Raw genomic sequence first — 17,824 nt, 5'->3', positions numbered from 1 at the left:
ACAGCATTCAAACCTCATAGAGTTTTCAGTAACCTTAGAAACAAAAACAAGAGACCGGTGGACAATTAAATCTGCAGAGACGGCAAGCTTGGCTTTGTGTCGACAGTGGGGTCCGCGGAGGTGGGAAGCCCCTCCTCGCGCGGGCCCTTCCTTTCTTTTCCGCTCTGCCGCGGCAGCGCCCAGCGCTCACGTCCTCACTTTGCCTCCTGGATTCTCTCAGTCTTTCTGCTTCGCCGAGGGGCCTGTGATCCGATTCAATCTATGAACAGCTGTTTAGGAAGATCTTTCTATGTGTAAGGAAGGCTCTGGGCTGGGGGATTCAGGGATGAAAGGGTCCCAGCCCTCGCCCTGAGAGAGGAGGTAGGCGCTTCGCCTGCATCTTAAACTGGACCTCCTCCTCATCCCTTAATGTACCCTGCTCACGAATTCTCTCCCAGGTTCGCCCCGACCACGCGCCCGCTGCATTCCCCCCGAGGTTCCCCACGTAGGGAGGCTTCTGCCAGGCTCCGGCTCTGCACGGTCGGGTAGCGGCGGTGGGGAGAATGCCGCCCCGGACATCAGGCATCAGGGGACGGGGACCAAGGTGGGCGCTACCGCTCCCGGGCCGGCTGCCTGGGCAGGGCACCTCTCCCTTCCCGGTCTCCGCTTCCTCGTGTCTTAACCGGGGTGCGGCACGCTGTCCTCCGAATTTCCCTCCGGAGCTCTCCTCTCTTGCTGCCAGTGTCCGCGCCCCAAGCCCGACGCCTCCTCATCGCCTGCCCTCTGTCCACCTCTCCGGCGACCCGACGCCTCAGGGCAGAGTTCAGGCTCGGCCCTGGCCGGTGCCCCCGATTTAGGAAAAGGCCAGGGGGGCGGGAGGGCGCGGGTTTGCAGCGGGAAGGGAGGGGCAGGCGGAGGGAGGTGGCCTCTGATTGGTCGGGGAGGGGGAGTGGAGGCACGGAGTTTCCCACAATGCCCCGGTGCGGGGCCGCCGCGGATGGATGCTGCGGGAAGGGGCTGCCATTTGCCGCCCCTGCCAGCGGCGCGCAGACCTGTTCGCTCTCCGGCGGTGGCGGCCGCCGTCAGCGCTGTTCGTCTGTCCGACTTCTGCAGCGGCGCCGCCTCGGCTCCCTCCGCGGCCGCCGGAGCGGTCGCCATGAACCCCAGTTCCTCGGCGGCGGAGGAGAAGGGGGCAACGGGCGGCAGCAGCAGCAGCGGAAGCGGCGCCGGGAGCTGCTGCCTGGGCGCCGAGGGCGGTGTGGACCCGAGGGGCGCGGGGGCAGCGGCGGCGGCTGGGGCCGCTGCCCTGGAAGAGCCCGGGGCCGCCGGCCCGAAAGAGAAGGACGAGGCGCTGGAGGAGAAGCTGCGGAACTTAACTTTCCGGAAGCAGGTCTCTTACAGGTAGGAACGCGAGCCCGGCAGCGGGAGGCAGGTGCCGCCGCGGGGCGCGAGACCCGCTCTGCGCCCCCGAAAGGCGCTTCCTCGGACTTGGGGGCACCTGGCGCCCTCTCTCTCTCTCTCTCTGCCTCCCTCCCTCTCTCTCTTTCCTTCTCCCTCCCCCTTCTGGGCTGTGTGTTCACTTCTCATTCCCATCCTTCTGGGCTGGAGGGAAGCTACGTGCGCCAGGTTTCCCCCCCGGAACTGGAGAGAAGACTGGGTCCCTGAGGTCAGAACAACAACAGTAAAAATGCGTGTGTGTGTGTGTGTGGGAGCGGGGTGCACACACACATATGCCAGGTTTTCTTGAGAGAAGTCCTCAAAGTTGTCCCTACGCCGGGGTCATCTTCAACCACTCCCCCTACCTTGCCGATTTTACTGGGTGAACCTTTGGCACTAACTTGATACTTGAGATCACGGACAGGCAGAAAGAACAGCGTTCTATCCTGAAGAGAAATCCTTATGGAAGTTGGACCTGCATTGAAATATCCCATTAAGGAAGAGTCGTTGTGAATCTGTGTCTGTAGATACGCAACTGGTTCCGGAGGGTCACACGTACACGTGGTCTCTCCCTCTCTCCTGGGTGTGCCCAGAAGGACTACTTGGGGAGCCTGCTGGCAAGCAAGGGGTAGGGGAGAGAATGGGGCCGTGCTTGCCCCTAGGATGGGTGTACTTACAAGACAAGGACAGTGTGGGGTAAATGGCCACCGAATGACGCCAAAAGACTACCCCAAATTGTGTCAGGATTCACAAATGAGAAATGAGGATCCAGTAGGTTCTCTCCTCCCCCCTGCCCCCCACCTTAAGGCAAGAATAAAGATATTGGTAGATTTGGAGAGTTTTGGAGACCCTTACTGCTTGTTAATTTTAAAAGTTGAGGTGGTAAGCACAGAATTACAAAGATGTGCACTTCCTTGGCCTTGGAGTATTTCTTGAAAAGGGGTCAATAAAAGCATCCTTGTGACCCTCCTCATTTTAAGTTAGCAGTCCTTTCCAGAAGTGCTTATAAAGTTTTAAGCCTGTCACACCATGTGGTGTTATGTAAGCAAAAGCAGATGACAGAGGTGTGTGGGTTTGTGAGGGTGTGTGTTGTATTTCTGGGAGCATGTGTGTGAATCACCGGGATCCCCATTGGCATTGCCTGGACTGGAGGCCCCGGTCACTAGGGCATGTGCTCCTGACGACTCCGAAACGGCCTTCCTGGGGAGGGTGTTACTCCCTCATCCCCCATGTGCATTTTGTTCACGGTGCATTGAGGGAGTTTCCTACCTGACTTGCTCTTTTAGTTACTCATGTAGATCAGGATGAAATGGATCTTTCTTTTTATATTTTTGGTTTCTAAAAATAGACACGTGGTGGAGAGTGAGGTAGCTCTAGGGAGGTATGCTAGGACACAGGCAGTTCTACTTCTTAGCTATGATGGCCTGTCTGGCCCTTAGGGGACCAGGGGCTACATTCAGCCTAATTTAGGAACTGCGAGTTGGAAGGGACAGTTGATAATGCAGAGCACATTGTGGGTCTGGGCTCCTGGGCCCAGAATCGTTCCTGTGTCGTTGGTATTCATCATCGTGACACCTCACTGGGTAGGGCTACAAAGCCAGAGTTTGCAAGGGAAATCATTTCAGCTCGCTTCTTGGCAGGGGTCATTCCCTGAGCCTCTCTCTTGGAAATGAGTACTCTGTGAGGCCATGGCTTTCTGGGTTGCATGCTCACACATGCATGTGTAAGGGTGTGCACACGCAAACATAGACATCGACCCAGACACGGTGTTTTTCTAGCAAAAGGATAACACCGCATCTGCCTTACAATCCACAGAGGTGGATCCCACTTTGTGAACATCATTTCCTTTTAAATAAAGCTTTACAGTCCCCAATTCAGGAAGGCTCCTGCAACAGCATCACCTCAGGTGGCTGGTTAAAAATGCCCACCACCCCACACTTACAAAATCAAACTCTCTGTGGGTAGGAATTTTTAACAGGCTCCTCAGGCAATGCATAAGCACACTAATATCTGAGGATTGCTGCGCTGCTCTTTTTTTCCAAAGGCTGAACAATTGATCTTTGAACTCATAAGCCATGCCCAGCCGAACAAGGCCAGGCAGTCCCAAAGTCAGAGGAAAGACAGCAGAAGGTAGGTATTTCATCGGGCACGTGTTTGTCCTGGGTAACCTGGAGAGCGTCTCCATTTTGATGATGATGATGACTTTTTTGGAATCATGGTGAATGGCCTACCCATTCACCAGGGCAGCCATTTATGTTGGACTCAGATGTAGCTGGGCCTGGCCATTTCGCTGGTGGGTTAATGAATGGTCTGAAAGAAAAGAGCAGCTTTGGCTGGAGCTGGGCATTGGCTTCTCAGTGAGGACCACATCCCCTCACTTCTGGGGGGCATCTGAGGATGGCTTCTGGTGGAAGTTGATGGAGAGGGGTCAGGAAGACCTCACAGAATGGAATCTAAGTGAAGGGGTTGAGTTAGGGTGTGAAGTATGGCTGCTGTGTAAGGGGGATCATTTGAGGTGGGGAAGAAGAGATCTGCAGGTGGTCAAAAAAATCTTTAGAAGAACATGGGTATTTGCGGAATGACACTTGACAGGAGAGAAGAAGGGGGCTGGGGGAGATGGTGTGCGTGTGCGTGTGTGTGTGGGGGTCTCCTCTGCTTCTTCTGTTGCTAAGGAACATATAAGCTAGGGTTTAAAAATAAATGAGGAGTGGGTGGGCATATGCAATGACTCCTGTCTTTTTAGGAACCAGAGCCCTTTACAGAAAACCTTTAAATAACCATTTCTGGAGGCAGATTATTCATTTTGCTCGACTTTTACTTTGTTAAGTAAAATAAACTCCTTTATATACCCCTCGATTTCCCCTCATTATCTTCTCTTTCTTTTTTTGGGAACCATTTTTCTCAGGAGAATTTTTCCTTTATTTCAGATTCTGCTCCCCTAGAGCAAATAGTCTCGGTAGATTGTAAAGCTGAAGGTTTTAGAAGGCAGTGCAAGTGAGCTGGTACTTTTCTCTTAAAATTACTACTTCCTTTTTCTTTGCAAATTATGGTGCTGCAACAGATACATATGTGCCGATGACTATGTAATGTGTAGGAACTGTTTTTTTTTAACCACTATAAGAATTCCCATTTAAGTCAGTAAAAAAAAAAAAATCATTTAGAAACATGCAGGGGAGGGGAAGGAGAAGGTAGCTGATGTTCGTTGTCTTCTGTGTACAGGCACTGCACTAAGTATTCTTGCATGTTATATCTTATCTACTATTCAATGACAGTTTTATGATGTGATTATGGTTATTTCCATTTTATAAACAAATGAACCTGAGGCTTAGACCTTGGGTAAGAGGCAGCTTTAAACCCAGATCTGACTCTAAATGACATTTTCTTTACACCCCATTATGCTTCCCTAACCATTCACTTCTGGCTCGAACTCTTCCCTTGGGTGTCTGGGTTTGCATGTGTGTGTGTAGCGTAAGCTGTTCTTTTACCTCTTCTGTAATATATCACAGGTCATTATTTATTAGCTCTTGTATACTTTGTTCTTTGGACCATGTCCCTTTGACCATATAACTTTAAGTAACTCCTGTACTCTTTCTGAGATAGAAATGAATATAAATTCATGATCACCAGAAAATATATTGCTTTTGCTTCTGAGAACAAAACCACCTACATGACACCTGCCATGTCTGTGAAGATACCCAGGTTAGAATTTTATATGCCTTTTAATAAAAACTACACAGGAGTTGTGTAGGTGAACCTAGATCCAGTGAAGAGCTGGCCTGTCTGTACCTCTTTGAGCAGCACAGAATAAATGTTGAAGTGTGATTTTGTTTGTAAGGAGGACTGGACAGTTACCATTACTTATGAGATAGTAATGCCTGTGCTTCAGTTTCTCTACTTATAAACCAGGATGGTAATACCAGACCTTCCTGAAAGGGAGTTTTTGGTATGAGATAAAAGTAGCAGCAAGGAGCTTTTAACTTCTTAGATTATGCTGTAAGGTAAAAAAGGGTCTCTCATTCTTTACAGGTTGATAAGAACAAAGTATTTCCATTTTGAGTATTATCCTGCAACACAAGATTGTGATTTTAAGGAAAGACTATTAGAATGTTGAAAGCCAAGTAGGAGAGCATGGACATTGTTCTTCCTTGCATGGGAATCAATATTGTATGGGGAGGGGAGTTTTCTTTTCCTGAATATCAGTATGAAGCATCCTCCTTTGTAAATACTTTTATTTTATTTTTAAAATTTTTGGTCTGCTCTTTACACATTTGTTTCATATTTAGAGACTTCAGGATCAGATAAAAACCTTCGTTCTAGATTCTCCACCTACTGCCCCTGGACTAGAGTTTCCTCTCTGTGCATGGGAGTTGAGTTGAGGAAAGAAGACAGATTCTCTTGTCCAAGCCTGCCTGGAATAGTGCTTCTGGAAGACAGAACTGCAGGCTGGAGATGAGAAGTGCTGGTGGCCAGCCCCTCCCTGGGTGAAACCATATCCCTGGATGGGGAGCAAGGTGGAAAGGGAGCCCTGCCTTCTTGGTGACATGTGCCTGGAGAAGACCTTCCTTCACACTGAGCTGGGGAAAGGAGGTTTTTAAAAATTTGGCTTTTGGAGGTGTCAGCGCAGCCATTTCTTACTAGGCACTCTGATCTGAAGTGCTGGGTGTGAGGCCTCTGCATGAAGCACCTCGTGAACAAGTGAAACTAGACAAAGCACAAAGGAAAAGAAAAAAAAAGCAAGCTGCAAACCCTCTGAAAAAAATGCCTCTGCACCTCTAACTCTTGCAGAGGTTGGCATCTTCAGTGGAGTCTCCTATTGCAGGGGGGCCTTCAAGATGACGGAGGAGTAAGATGTAGAGTTCACCTTCCTACCCACAAATACATCAAAAATACATCTACATGTGGAACAGCTCCTACAGAACAGCTACTGAACATTGGCAGAAGACCTCAGACTTCCCAAAAGGCAAGAAAATCCCCGCATACCTGGCCATGTGGCTGATAGGGTCTTGGTGCTCCAGCTGGGTGTCAGGCCTGAGCCTCTGAGGTGGGAGAGCTGAGTTCAGGACACTGGACCACCAGAGACCTCCTGGCCCCACATAATATCAGTCGGTGAGAGCTCTCCCAGAGATCTCTGTCTCAATGCTAACACCCAGCTCCACCCAATGGCCAGCAAGCTCCAGTGCTGGATGGCCTATGCCAAACAACTAGCAAGACAGGAACACAACCCCACCCATTAGCAAAGAGGCTGCCTAAAATCATACTAAGTTCACAGACACCCCAAAACACATCACCAGATGTGGCACTGTCCACCAGAAAGGTAAGATCCAGCCCCACCCACCAGAACACAGGCACCAGTCCCCTCTACCAGGAAGCCTACACAAGCCACTGAACCAACCTCACCCACTGGGGTCAGACACCAAAAACAATGGGAACTACGAATCTGCAGCCTGTGAAAAGGAGACCCCAAACACAGTAAGTTAAACAAAATGAGAAGACAAAGAAATACACAGCAGATGAAGGAGCAAGGTAAAAACCCACCAGACCAAACAAATGAAGAGGAAATAGGCAGTCTACCTGAAAAAGAATTCAGAGTAATGATAGTAAAGATGATCCAGAATCTTGGAAATAGAATGGAGAAAATACAAGGAATGCTTAACAGGGACGTAGAAGAACTAAAGAGCAAACAAACAATGATGAACAATACAATAAATGAAATTAAAAATACTCTAGAAGGAATCAATAGCAGAATAACTGAGGCAGAAGAACGGATAAGTGACCTGGAAGACAGAATAGTGGAAATAACTACTTCAGAGCAGAATAAAGGAAAAAGAATGAAAAGAATTGAGGACAGTCTCAGAGACCTCTGAGACAACATTAAATGTACCAACATTCAAATTATAAGGGTCCCAGAAGAAGAAGAGAAAAAGCAAGGGTCTGAGAAAATACTTGAAGAGATTATAGTTGAAAACTTCCCTAACATGGGAAAGGAAATAGTCAATCAAGTCCAGGAAGCACAGAGAGTCCCATACAGGATAAATCCAAGGATAAACATGCCAAGACACATATTAATCAAACTATCAAAATTAAATACAAAGAAAAAATATTAAAAGCAGCAAGGGAAAAGCAACAAATAATATACAAGGGAACCCCCATAAGGTTAACAGCTGATCTTTCAGCAGAAATTCTGCAAGCCAGAAGGGAGTGACAGGACATATTTAAAATGATGAAAGGGAAAGACCTACAACCAAGATTACTCTAACCAGCAAGGATCTCGTTCAGATTTGACAGAGAAATTAAAACCTTTACAGACAAGCAAAAGTTAAGAGAATTCAACACCACCAAACCAACTTTATAGCAAATGCTTAAAGGAACTTCTCTAGGCAGGAAATACAAGAGAAGGAAAAGACCTACAAAAACAAACCCAAAACAATTAAGAAAATAGTAACAGGAACATACGTATCGATAACTACCTTAAATGTAAATGGATTAAATGATCCAACCAAAATACATAGATTGGCTGAATGGATACAAAAACAAGACCCATACATAGGCTGTCTACAAGAGACCCACTTCAGATCTAGAGACACATACAGACTGAAAGTGAGGGGATGGAAAAAGATATTCCATGAAAATGGAAATCAAAAGAAAGTTGGAGTAGCAATTCTATATCAGACAAAATAGACTTTAAAATAAAGACTATTACAGGAGACAAAGAAGGACACTAAATAATGATCAAGGGATCAATCCAAGAAGGAGATATAACAATTGTAAATATTTATGCATCCAACATAGGAGCACCTCAATACATAAGGCAAATGCTAACAGCATAAAAGGGGAAATCGACAGTAACACAATAATAGTAGGGGACTTTAACACCCCACTTTTACAAATGGACAGATCATCCAAAATGAAAGTAAGTAAGGAAATATAAGCTTTAAATGACACATTAGACAAGATGGACTTAATTGATATTTATAGGGACATTCCATCCAAAAACAACAGAATACACTTTCTTCTCAAGTGCTCGTGGAACATTCTCCAGGATAGACTGTATCTTGGGTCACAAATGAAGCCTTGGTAAATTTAAGAAATTGAAATCGTATCAAGTATCTTTTCCGACCACAACGCTATGAGACTAGATATCAATTACAGGACAAAAAAATGTAAAAAATACAAATACATAGAGGCTAAACAATACACTGCTAAATAACCAAGAGATCACTGAAGAAATCAAAGAGGAAATCAAAAAATACTTAGAAACAAATGATGTTGAAAACACAATGACCCAAAACCTATGGGATGCAGCAAAAGCACTTCTAAGAGGGAAGTTTTAGGAATACAATCCTACCTCAAGAAGCAAGAAAAATCTCAAATAAATAACCTAACCTTACACCTAAAGCAATTAGAGAAAGAAGAAGAAGAACAACAAAAACCCCACAGTTAGCAGAAAGAAAGAAATCATAAAGATCAGATCAGAAAAAAAAGAAAAAGAAATGAAGAAAACAATAGCAAAGATCAATAAAACTAAAAGCTGGTTCTTTGAGAAGATAAACAAAATTGATAAACCATTAGCCACACTCATCAAGAAAAAAAGGGAAAAGACTCAAATCAACAGAATTAGAAATGAAAAAGGAGAAGTAACACCTGCCACTGCAGAAATACAAAGGATCTGGAGAGATTACTGTAAGCAACTATGTGCCAATAAAATGGAAAACTTGGAAGAAATGGACAAATTCTTAGAAAAGCACAACCTTTCAAGACTGAACAGGAAGAAATAGAAAATATAAACAGACCAATCACAAGCACTGAAATTGAAACTGTGATTAAAAATCTTCCAACAAACAAAAGCCCAAGACCAGATGGCTTCACAGGTGAATTCTATCAAACATTTAGAGCAGGGCTAACACCCATCCTCTCAAACTCTTCCAAAATATAGCAGAGGGAGGAACACTCCCAAACTCATTCTACAAGGCCACCATCACCCTGATACCAAAACCAGACAAAGATGTCACAAAAAAGAAAACTATAGGCCAATATCACTGATGAACATAGATGCAAAAATCCTCAACAAAATACTAGCAAACAGAATCCAACAGCACATTAAAAGGATCATACACCATGATCAAGTGGGCTTTATCCCAGGAATGCAAGGATTCTTTAATATATGCAAATCAATCAATGTGATACACCATATTAACCAACTGAGAGAGAAAAACCATATGATGATCTCAGTAGATGCAGAAAAAGCTTTTGACAAAATTCAACAAACATTTATCATAAAAACTCTCCAGAAAGGAGGCATATAGGGAACCTACCTCAACATAATCAAGGCCATATATGATAAACCCACAGCCAACATCATTCTCAATGGTGAAAAACTGAAACCAATTCCTCTAAGATCAGGAAAAAGACAAGGTTGCCCATTCTCACCACTATTATTCAACATAGTTTTGGAAGTTTTAGCCACGGCAATCAGAGAAGAAAAAGAAATAAAAGGAATCCAAATCGGAAAAGAAGAAGTAAAACTGTTGCTGTTTGCAGATGACATGATACTATACATAGAGAATCCTAAAGATGCTACCAGAAAACTACTAGAGCTAATCAGTGAATTTGGTAAAGTAGCAGGATACAAAATTAATGCACAGAAATCTCTTGCATTCCTATGCACTAATGATGAAAAATCTGAAAGAGAAATTAAGGAAACACTCCCATTTACCATTGCAACAAAAAGAATAAAATACCTAGGAATAAACCTATCTAAGGAGGCAAAAGACCTGTATGCAGAAAACTATAAGACATTGATGAAAGAAATTAAAGATGATACGAACAGATGGAGAGATATACCATGTTCTTGGATTGGAAGAATCAACATTGTGAAAATGACTATACTACCCAAAGCAATCTACAGACTCAATGCAATCCCTATCAAACTACCAATGGCATTTTTCACAGAACTAGAACAAAAAATTTCACAATCTGTATGGAAACACAAAAGACCCCGAATAGCCAAAGCAATTTTGAGAAAGCAAAACAGAGCTGGAGGAATCAGATTCCCTGACTTCAGACTATAGTACAAAGCTACAGTAATCAAGACAGTATGGTACTGGCACAAAAACAGAAATATAGATCAGTGGAACAGGATAGAAAGTCCAGAGATAAACCCACGCACATATGGTCACCTTATCTTTGATAAAGGAGGCAAGGATATAAAATGGAGAAAAGACAGTTTCTTAAATAAGTGGTGCTGGGAAAACTGGACAGCTACATGTAAAAGAATGAAATTAGAACAATTCCTAACACCATACACAAAAATAAACTCGAAATGGATTAAAGACCTAAATGTAAGGCTAGACACTATAAAACTCTTAGAGGAAACATAGGCAGAACACTCTTTTACATAAATCACAGCAAGATCCTTTGTGACCCACCTCCTAGAGAAATGGAAATAAAAACAAAAATAAACAAATGGAACCTAATGAAACTTAAAAGCTTTTGCACAGCAAAGGAAACCATAAACAAGTTGAAAAGACAACCCTCAGAATGGGAGAAAATATTTGCAAACGAAGCAAGTGACAAAGGATTAATCTCCACAATATACAAGCAGCTCATGCAGCTCAATATGAAAAAACCAAACAACCCAATCCAAAAATGGGCAGAAGACCTACATAGGCATTTCTCCAAAGAAGATATACAGATTGCCAACAAACATATGAAAGCATGCTCAACATCACTAATTATTAGAGAAACGCAAATCAAAACTACAATGAGGTATTACCTCACACCAATCAGAATGGCCATCATCAAAAAATCTACAAACAATAAATGCTGGAGAGGGTATGGAGAAAAGGGAACCCGCTTGCATTGTTGGTGGGAATGTAAATTGATACAGCCACCATGGAGAACAGTATGGAGGTTCCTTAAAATATTAAAAATAGAACTACCATATGATCCAGCAATCCCACTACTGGGCATATACCCTGAGAAAACCATAATTCAAAAAGAGTCATGTACCACAATGTTCATTGCAGCTCTATTTACAATAGCCAGGACATGGAAGCAACCTAAGTGCCCATCAACAGATGAATGGATAAAGAAGACGTGGCACATATATACAATGGAATATTACTCAGCCATAAAAAGAAATGAAATTGAGTTATCTGTAGTGAAGTGGATGGACCTAGAGTCGATCATACAGAGTGAAGTAAGTCAGAAAGAGAAAAACAAATACTGTATACTAACACATATGAATGGAATCTAAAAAAAAAATGGTTCTGATGAACCTAGGGGCAGGACAGGAATAAAGATGCAAATGTAGAGAATGGACTTGAGGACACGGGGAGGGGGAAGGGTAATCTGGGACAAAGTGAGAGAGGCATGGACATATATACACTACCAAATGTAAAATAGATAACTAATGAGAAGCAGCCGCATAGCACAGGGAGATCAGCTTGGTGCTTTGTGACCACCTAGAGGGGTGGGACAGGGGGGATGGGAGGGAGACGCAAGAGGGAGGAGATATGGGGATGTATGTGTACGTAGAGCTGATTCACTTTGTTATAAAGCAGAAACTAACACACCATTGTAAAGCAATTATACTCCAATAAAGATGTTAAAAAAAAACCCCAAAACTTGGTTTCAGTTTACTGTTTCCTTCCTCAGTAATTACTTAGGACTTGACTAAGTGTACACTTCCTCCATCAAGGCACACACCAGGCAAGATTGCACTCGAACTACTGTCCAGAGTCCTTAATCTGCTCTAATTGATCTTTTAGAGGCTTAGTTTTCACATGGGAGAGTGACAGCCCTGTGTCTTGTGGCATCAAGGGATGATGAAGTTGATAGGAGCTTTGTTGGTGTTCATTTCTGCTGTGGCAACAGCAGCATTGCCTCATAGGGTCAGATTCAGTTAGACTAGAACTAGGTCTTTGGAACTCTACTTTCTAATCGGAGAAAATGAGGACTCCTAGTGAGGGTCCAGGCTAGCTGCACCTTCCAGGCTTTTCTGGACTGGGATCTGGGATACACATTCCTTACCCAACCTAAAGGTGTCCTTGAAGTGGGTTCAGAAGCACTCGCTCTGAGACCAGAAACATGTGGAAGGACTGTTGCCTACATGTTGGGCTGTGACATTTGCTTTCTTATACAGTGTTATATTGGTAACATTGATCCTAATTATTTTTTCTGAGACCCTATAACTGTCATTTTAGGACAGTAGTTACTGCATTAATGTTGGTATATGAATGGACAGCTCGGGGAAGAAGGTAAGGAGCAAAGCAAAATCTAAGTTGTTAGGCTTTTTATGTTTCTTTGAAGTTGAATTTGCTTGAAATCACTATAAAAATGGGCAAATTTCAAATGGTTTGAAGTGGTTGGAATTGTTTGAACTGGATGGAATGTTGGGCCTGTTACAAGGCATGACAAACCCTTGCAATATAGATTAAAGAAAGAAAAACGCCAAGTTAGGTCTGTTTGCACGTAACGCTCCCATAACTCATCCCTGGCTTGCTCATCAGGCAAACTCCTCCTTAGGCTTGAACTCAAAAGGGTCCACTTTTTGTGGTAGGTGGTTGGTCCTCTCCTGTCCTCACATGATGCTTTTAAACAGCTGTGTTAGGACTGAATTGTAATTTTATCTCCTGGGAATTAGACTAGGATTTGAACCTGGCACGTTCTAGCAGATCTTGGGACCGTTATGTCACCCCTTTGAGGCTCACGTGGTAATAGTAATACCTCTCTTAGAGGTTTGTTAGAATTAAATGAGTTACTTTAGGTAGAGAACTGGGCACGGTGCCTTGCACAGAGTTAACTTTAAATGTCGTTTGCTTCCCTGCTAAGTTGTTAGCTCCTTTGAGGACAAAAATTGCACCTTATCATTTGAATCTCTGAATCCTGTTCTTATTGCTCAGTAGGTGTTGGATAAATATTTATTGAATGAATGAATTTAATTGCCTTCTTTATTTTTATTTATATTTTTACTTTTTGCGGTACACGGGTCTCTCACTGTTGTGGCTTCTCCCGTTGCGGAGCACAGGCTCCGGACGCGCAGGCTCAGCAGCCATGGCTCACGGACCCAGCCGCTCCGCGGCATGTGGGATCTTCCCGGAGCGGGGCACAAACCCGTGTCCCCTGCATCGGCAGGCGGACTCTCAACCACTGTGCCACCAGGGAAGCCCTAATTGCCTTCTTTAAATAAACTACTGTATTATTCATTCCCAGTCCATTTCAACTGTGATTTTTCCTTTTTACTCAGAGAAAGGTCTGCCTTTTTCTCATTTACACTTTGTGCAACGGCCCAGGACTGTTTCTGTTTACAACTTCCTGTGTGAGTACCTGCGCCAGCCATTCGGCCAGCTGTTGGAGGCTGGAGAGGGGTGGCAGAATCTCTTGCTTAACCAGCTATTTGCAGCTTGTCAAAGAAAAGGCCTTAATTTGCCTTCTGAGTAGCACTAATTAGCTCTCCAGCTCTCTGTCTGTCTCATCCCTTTCCAAGGGGCATCATTGATTTTCTCCTCGGGGAATGTTCTGTTGACTTGTCCTTCTGTGAGTAGAACTTAGAACGTGCAGAAAGATGGCTGCCCTATGTTCCCGGAATCTGCCCTGACCGTGGTCCAGCCACCCCGAGGTAACCCCCATGACCTCTGTTCTGTATTGTTACTTCACTCATTCTCTCCTTCCAACTCACCTGACTGACTGCTGTGGAAAAGTTATTTTAGGAAGAATTCCTCAGTCAACTTCGTGACTCTAAACTAAACCTTTGTTTTGTTTTTAACTTGTTTAATAACAAAGTCTTTGAAAATGTGCCAGCTCCTTTTTATTCACGTAACATATAAAGCCCCTGAAGAATGGCTGATGAGTTTCCTGACATCCGTAGGGTTCAGAGAGGTGGCATGAGCACTGTTTGGGTAATTTTAGAAAAAATCAACCCATCAGGGCTGTGTGTATTGGCTGAGGGAGGGAGCTGTGGTTGGGTAGAGGTGGGAAGAAGGCTCTTTGCAGATTAATTTTAATGTTTTTTCCTTCCAGCCCTGAGGTTTTGTGAGCCTTTGAAATGGAGCAATTACCGTTTTTTAAAGGCAGCGGCTTTTAGATGGGGACTTGGAGAATTCTTGTGCCTAACCTCCATGGGTTTTGCTCAAGTGGAGAATGGCCTTTAGATTTTCAGACTCATAAATAAGGAACCAATTCTAAGTTAAGCTATAATACTAATGGTCTGGTTTTTGTTGGATGAAGGGGGAAACATTCAAAGCTTAAAACAGTAATAATTAAACCACAATCAAATCTTACTGTTCTTACTCTTCAATTCTATGAGAGGCAGAGTAGAGTAGTGGCTAAGAACCCCAGCTCTGGAGTCCTACCTCTTGGGTTCAGTTCTCCACCTCTGCCTGCTGTGGGACCACGGGCAAGTTACTTAGCGCCTCTGTGCCTTAGTTTCCCTGTCTAATGGTAATGACAGTAGTACCTACCTTGTATGATTGTTTGAAGGTTGACACTGATAATGCTCCCTGTCACAAAGTAAGTGCTGTGAGTGTGTTTGTTAAGGTGGTATCATCCATACTTAAGCCCAGTTAAAGGAGCAGATTTCGTTTTTTTATTCTTTTTTCTTTTTTTATAAATTTATTTATTTATTTTTAATTTTTGGCTGCGTTGGGTCTTCGTTGCTATGCGCGGGCTTTCTCTAGTCACGGTGAACAGGGGCTACACTTTGTTGCGGTGTGTGGGCTCCTCATTGCGGTGGCTTCTCTTGTTGCGGAACACGGGCTCTAGGGGCATGGACTTCAGTAGTTGTGGCACGTGGGCTCGGTAGTTGTGGCTCACAGGCTTAGTTGTTCTGCGGCATGTGGGATCGTCCCAGATCAGGGCTCGAACCCGTGTCTCCTGCACTGGCAGGTGGATTCTTAACCACTGCGCCACCAGGGAACTCCCCGTTTTTTTAATCTTCAAAATATTGAACATTCATCAAACGTCGGTAGCTAGTGATAAAATTATTCAGATTATGTGAAAATGAGATAGATATACACCTAGGAAATTTAATTTACAGGCTTGGCATTCATTAAGGTATAGAATATGTACTTTTCCTTTCACAACTTATTAAAAACTAGTTCACTCGTACTAGAGGATGTGAAGAGGAGAAAGCTGCTTCCGAGTGCTCTGGAAATCGGATCAGGCAGAAGGCCAAGGTCGCAGAAGACAGGCACAGTGAGCAGAGGAATCAGGGAACAGCAGCCCACAGCCCAGCTGGTCGGCTGGGAGCAGGAAGCCAGACATGGAGGGCTGGGGAACAGGGGTCTCAGAGCTTCCCAGTGTCAGGAATAGACAAGTAGATAAAGCCAGAGGTACTAGAAATAGAGTTGTCACCAGGGACCCCAGGAAAGAGGTTATGTCTCTTCTGGCCTGGCTGGATGATGTCTTCTTTGTATGTGCAGACAATGGCTGGCTGCAGTGTCCTGGCAATCAGAGAAAAAAGCTCCCAGATGCTACCTGTCCTGGATTATTTCAGAAATGGAAGGCGCAGCCTTCTGGGATGTGCTATCGGTTATCTCAGCCAGACCAAACAACATATTTTATTTTTTTTAATTTTAGAAGATTATTCAATATTTCTTGAGCAAATAAAACTGGCTCAGGACTGTGAAGTAAGCACTGAGGAAGTGAATCCATTTTTTTTCTTCAAAAGGCAAAGATAGGGCAGTTTGGTTGCTTTTGTGTATCATGTAGATCTTCGGGAAATAGCCAGAAAATAGACTTCTTGCAAGGTCCAAAGAACATTTTAAAATGTGTCATTCCTTTGTATGTAAGATGTCAAAATTTTATGGAAAAATTAATTTTTGTTTTAAAAACACTTGAAAGCAATTTGTTTAAAGATTTTTTTAAAAAGGAGCTTTACGTAAGCTTAACTGGAAGCAGTTGGAAAGGGTTCTGTGTATCACTTGGAGACAAACTTCTGGAAAATTCTTCAAATTGAAAGGACTTTGTTCTTATCATTGTACTATGTACATGACAGGGTTTCAGGCAATCTCTCAGACAGAGAGCACTCCCTTTAGAGGTTTTTAAGAAGACAGCCTGATTTAAAACAGTTTCTTCCTTTTAAATTGGCCCCATCTCAATCAGTAAGCTGTAGTGTATTTTTGTTTCTCTCCAGTGGAAGCATCGTCTTCAGCACCTGAAGTTAGACAGGAAGCAGAAGAACCCTGAACCCCAAAAGCTGCAGAGCATGGTCTTCCTGGGCAGAGTGAACACCCACGGGGCCACCTACCTTCCCAATGCACCCTGTCTTTTCTCCCAATGACCAAAAAGCAACAGACATCACTGTTCTCACCCTTCCCAGTAGCCATTGGTAGACTGTTACCTGAGACTACAAAGACAGCCTGTGTACTTCCAAAGTTCTTTTGAAGTGCAGCTAAGAGAAGGAAAAAGCTTTTCTTGGTTCAAGTTGGACTGCAAGTGTTAATTTACTTACCTACCTACTTGTGTGAATATTAATTAGTACAAGTTACTGATTTTATGAAATGCTTAATCTGTGTCGAGAGCTGTTAAACATTTTATATATAGTATTTCATTTAACCCTCAATTGAGTAGGAACTATTATTATTTCCATTTTACAGATAAGGACATTAAGGCTTAGACTTTAAGCAACTTGCCTGAGGTCACAAAGCCAGTTAAATGTCAGAGTTTAGATCTATGCCCATATTTGCTTATTGCCTCCCTAATACAGTTTTTCACGTTGGTTCTTCTTCACCCTTTTCCATTTCCTGTGTGCAAATAGCCATATTTCTACCATCTAGTAGTTTATTAGACCAAAATCCCTTGAGAAGAGAGAGCTGTGTGTTTCATCGTGGTGGGCCCAGGCAGTCCTAACACAGGACAGAGAGAAAGGCTGATTGGCTTTACAAAGGTTGATTGGCTAAGAAAACAAGAATTCCTTCCCTGTTCAAGCATAGACTCAGCTCTGTGAATAGCTACATGCTACTGGCAATTGTAAGGAGGCCAAGACTGAGCTTTCCTTGGTGGTTCTTTTTAAAACTATATGAATTTTCCATTGTGTGAATGGGGGAATAAATCCAGTTTTCTGGGGCCAGGAAATGATTTGCAGGGATTATAGCCTGGTACTCACGGATTCCAATTCCACCTCCAGGACAAGACCTTATGAGTTCTTGTAATCAGAGTGGAACTTGAAGGGAGGTAGGTAATAGTTCAGTGACTTGGGGTCTAGTGAAGAAGTTAGGAACAATTTATGTGCACTTTGTGTGGCTGAAATGGCATAGTAGGTACCTTTTTTTTTTTTTTTAATATTCTAAGAAGAGTTGAGTCTTTCTCCTTTAACTGAAGGGCCTATTCAGGCTTCAGGTACTTGGAATATAAGTGTTTCCATAACAGCATGTTTTAGAATTCATAAATATATTCGTGTGTGTAGTTA

At 43.6% G+C, this 17,824-nt stretch overlaps 1 protein-coding gene across 2 annotated transcripts in view; it reads left to right on the top strand.

Moving 5' to 3' along the window:
- Window positions 1-976: 976 nt before the first annotated feature.
- The window catches only part of DGKI (diacylglycerol kinase iota), a gene marked incomplete at its 5' end in the record, with an annotated part of 459,522 nt that continues 442,674 nt past the window's right edge, over window positions 977-17,824 (top strand). For both annotated transcript variants that reach the window (XM_081244467.1, XM_081244466.1), the window contains one exon: window positions 977-1,380. In XM_081244467.1, the coding sequence (XP_081100593.1) occupies window positions 977-1,380 (404 nt within the window). The remainder of the gene's footprint in view (window positions 1,381-17,824) is intronic.

Source organism: Mesoplodon bidens (assembly GCF_964165515.1).
Source record: "Mesoplodon bidens genome assembly, chromosome: 9".
NCBI classification, from domain to species: Eukaryota; Metazoa; Chordata; class Mammalia; order Artiodactyla; family Ziphiidae; genus Mesoplodon; species Mesoplodon bidens.
Note: the sequence above shows the minus strand (reverse complement) of the source record. Positions and strands in the feature narration are given on the sequence as shown.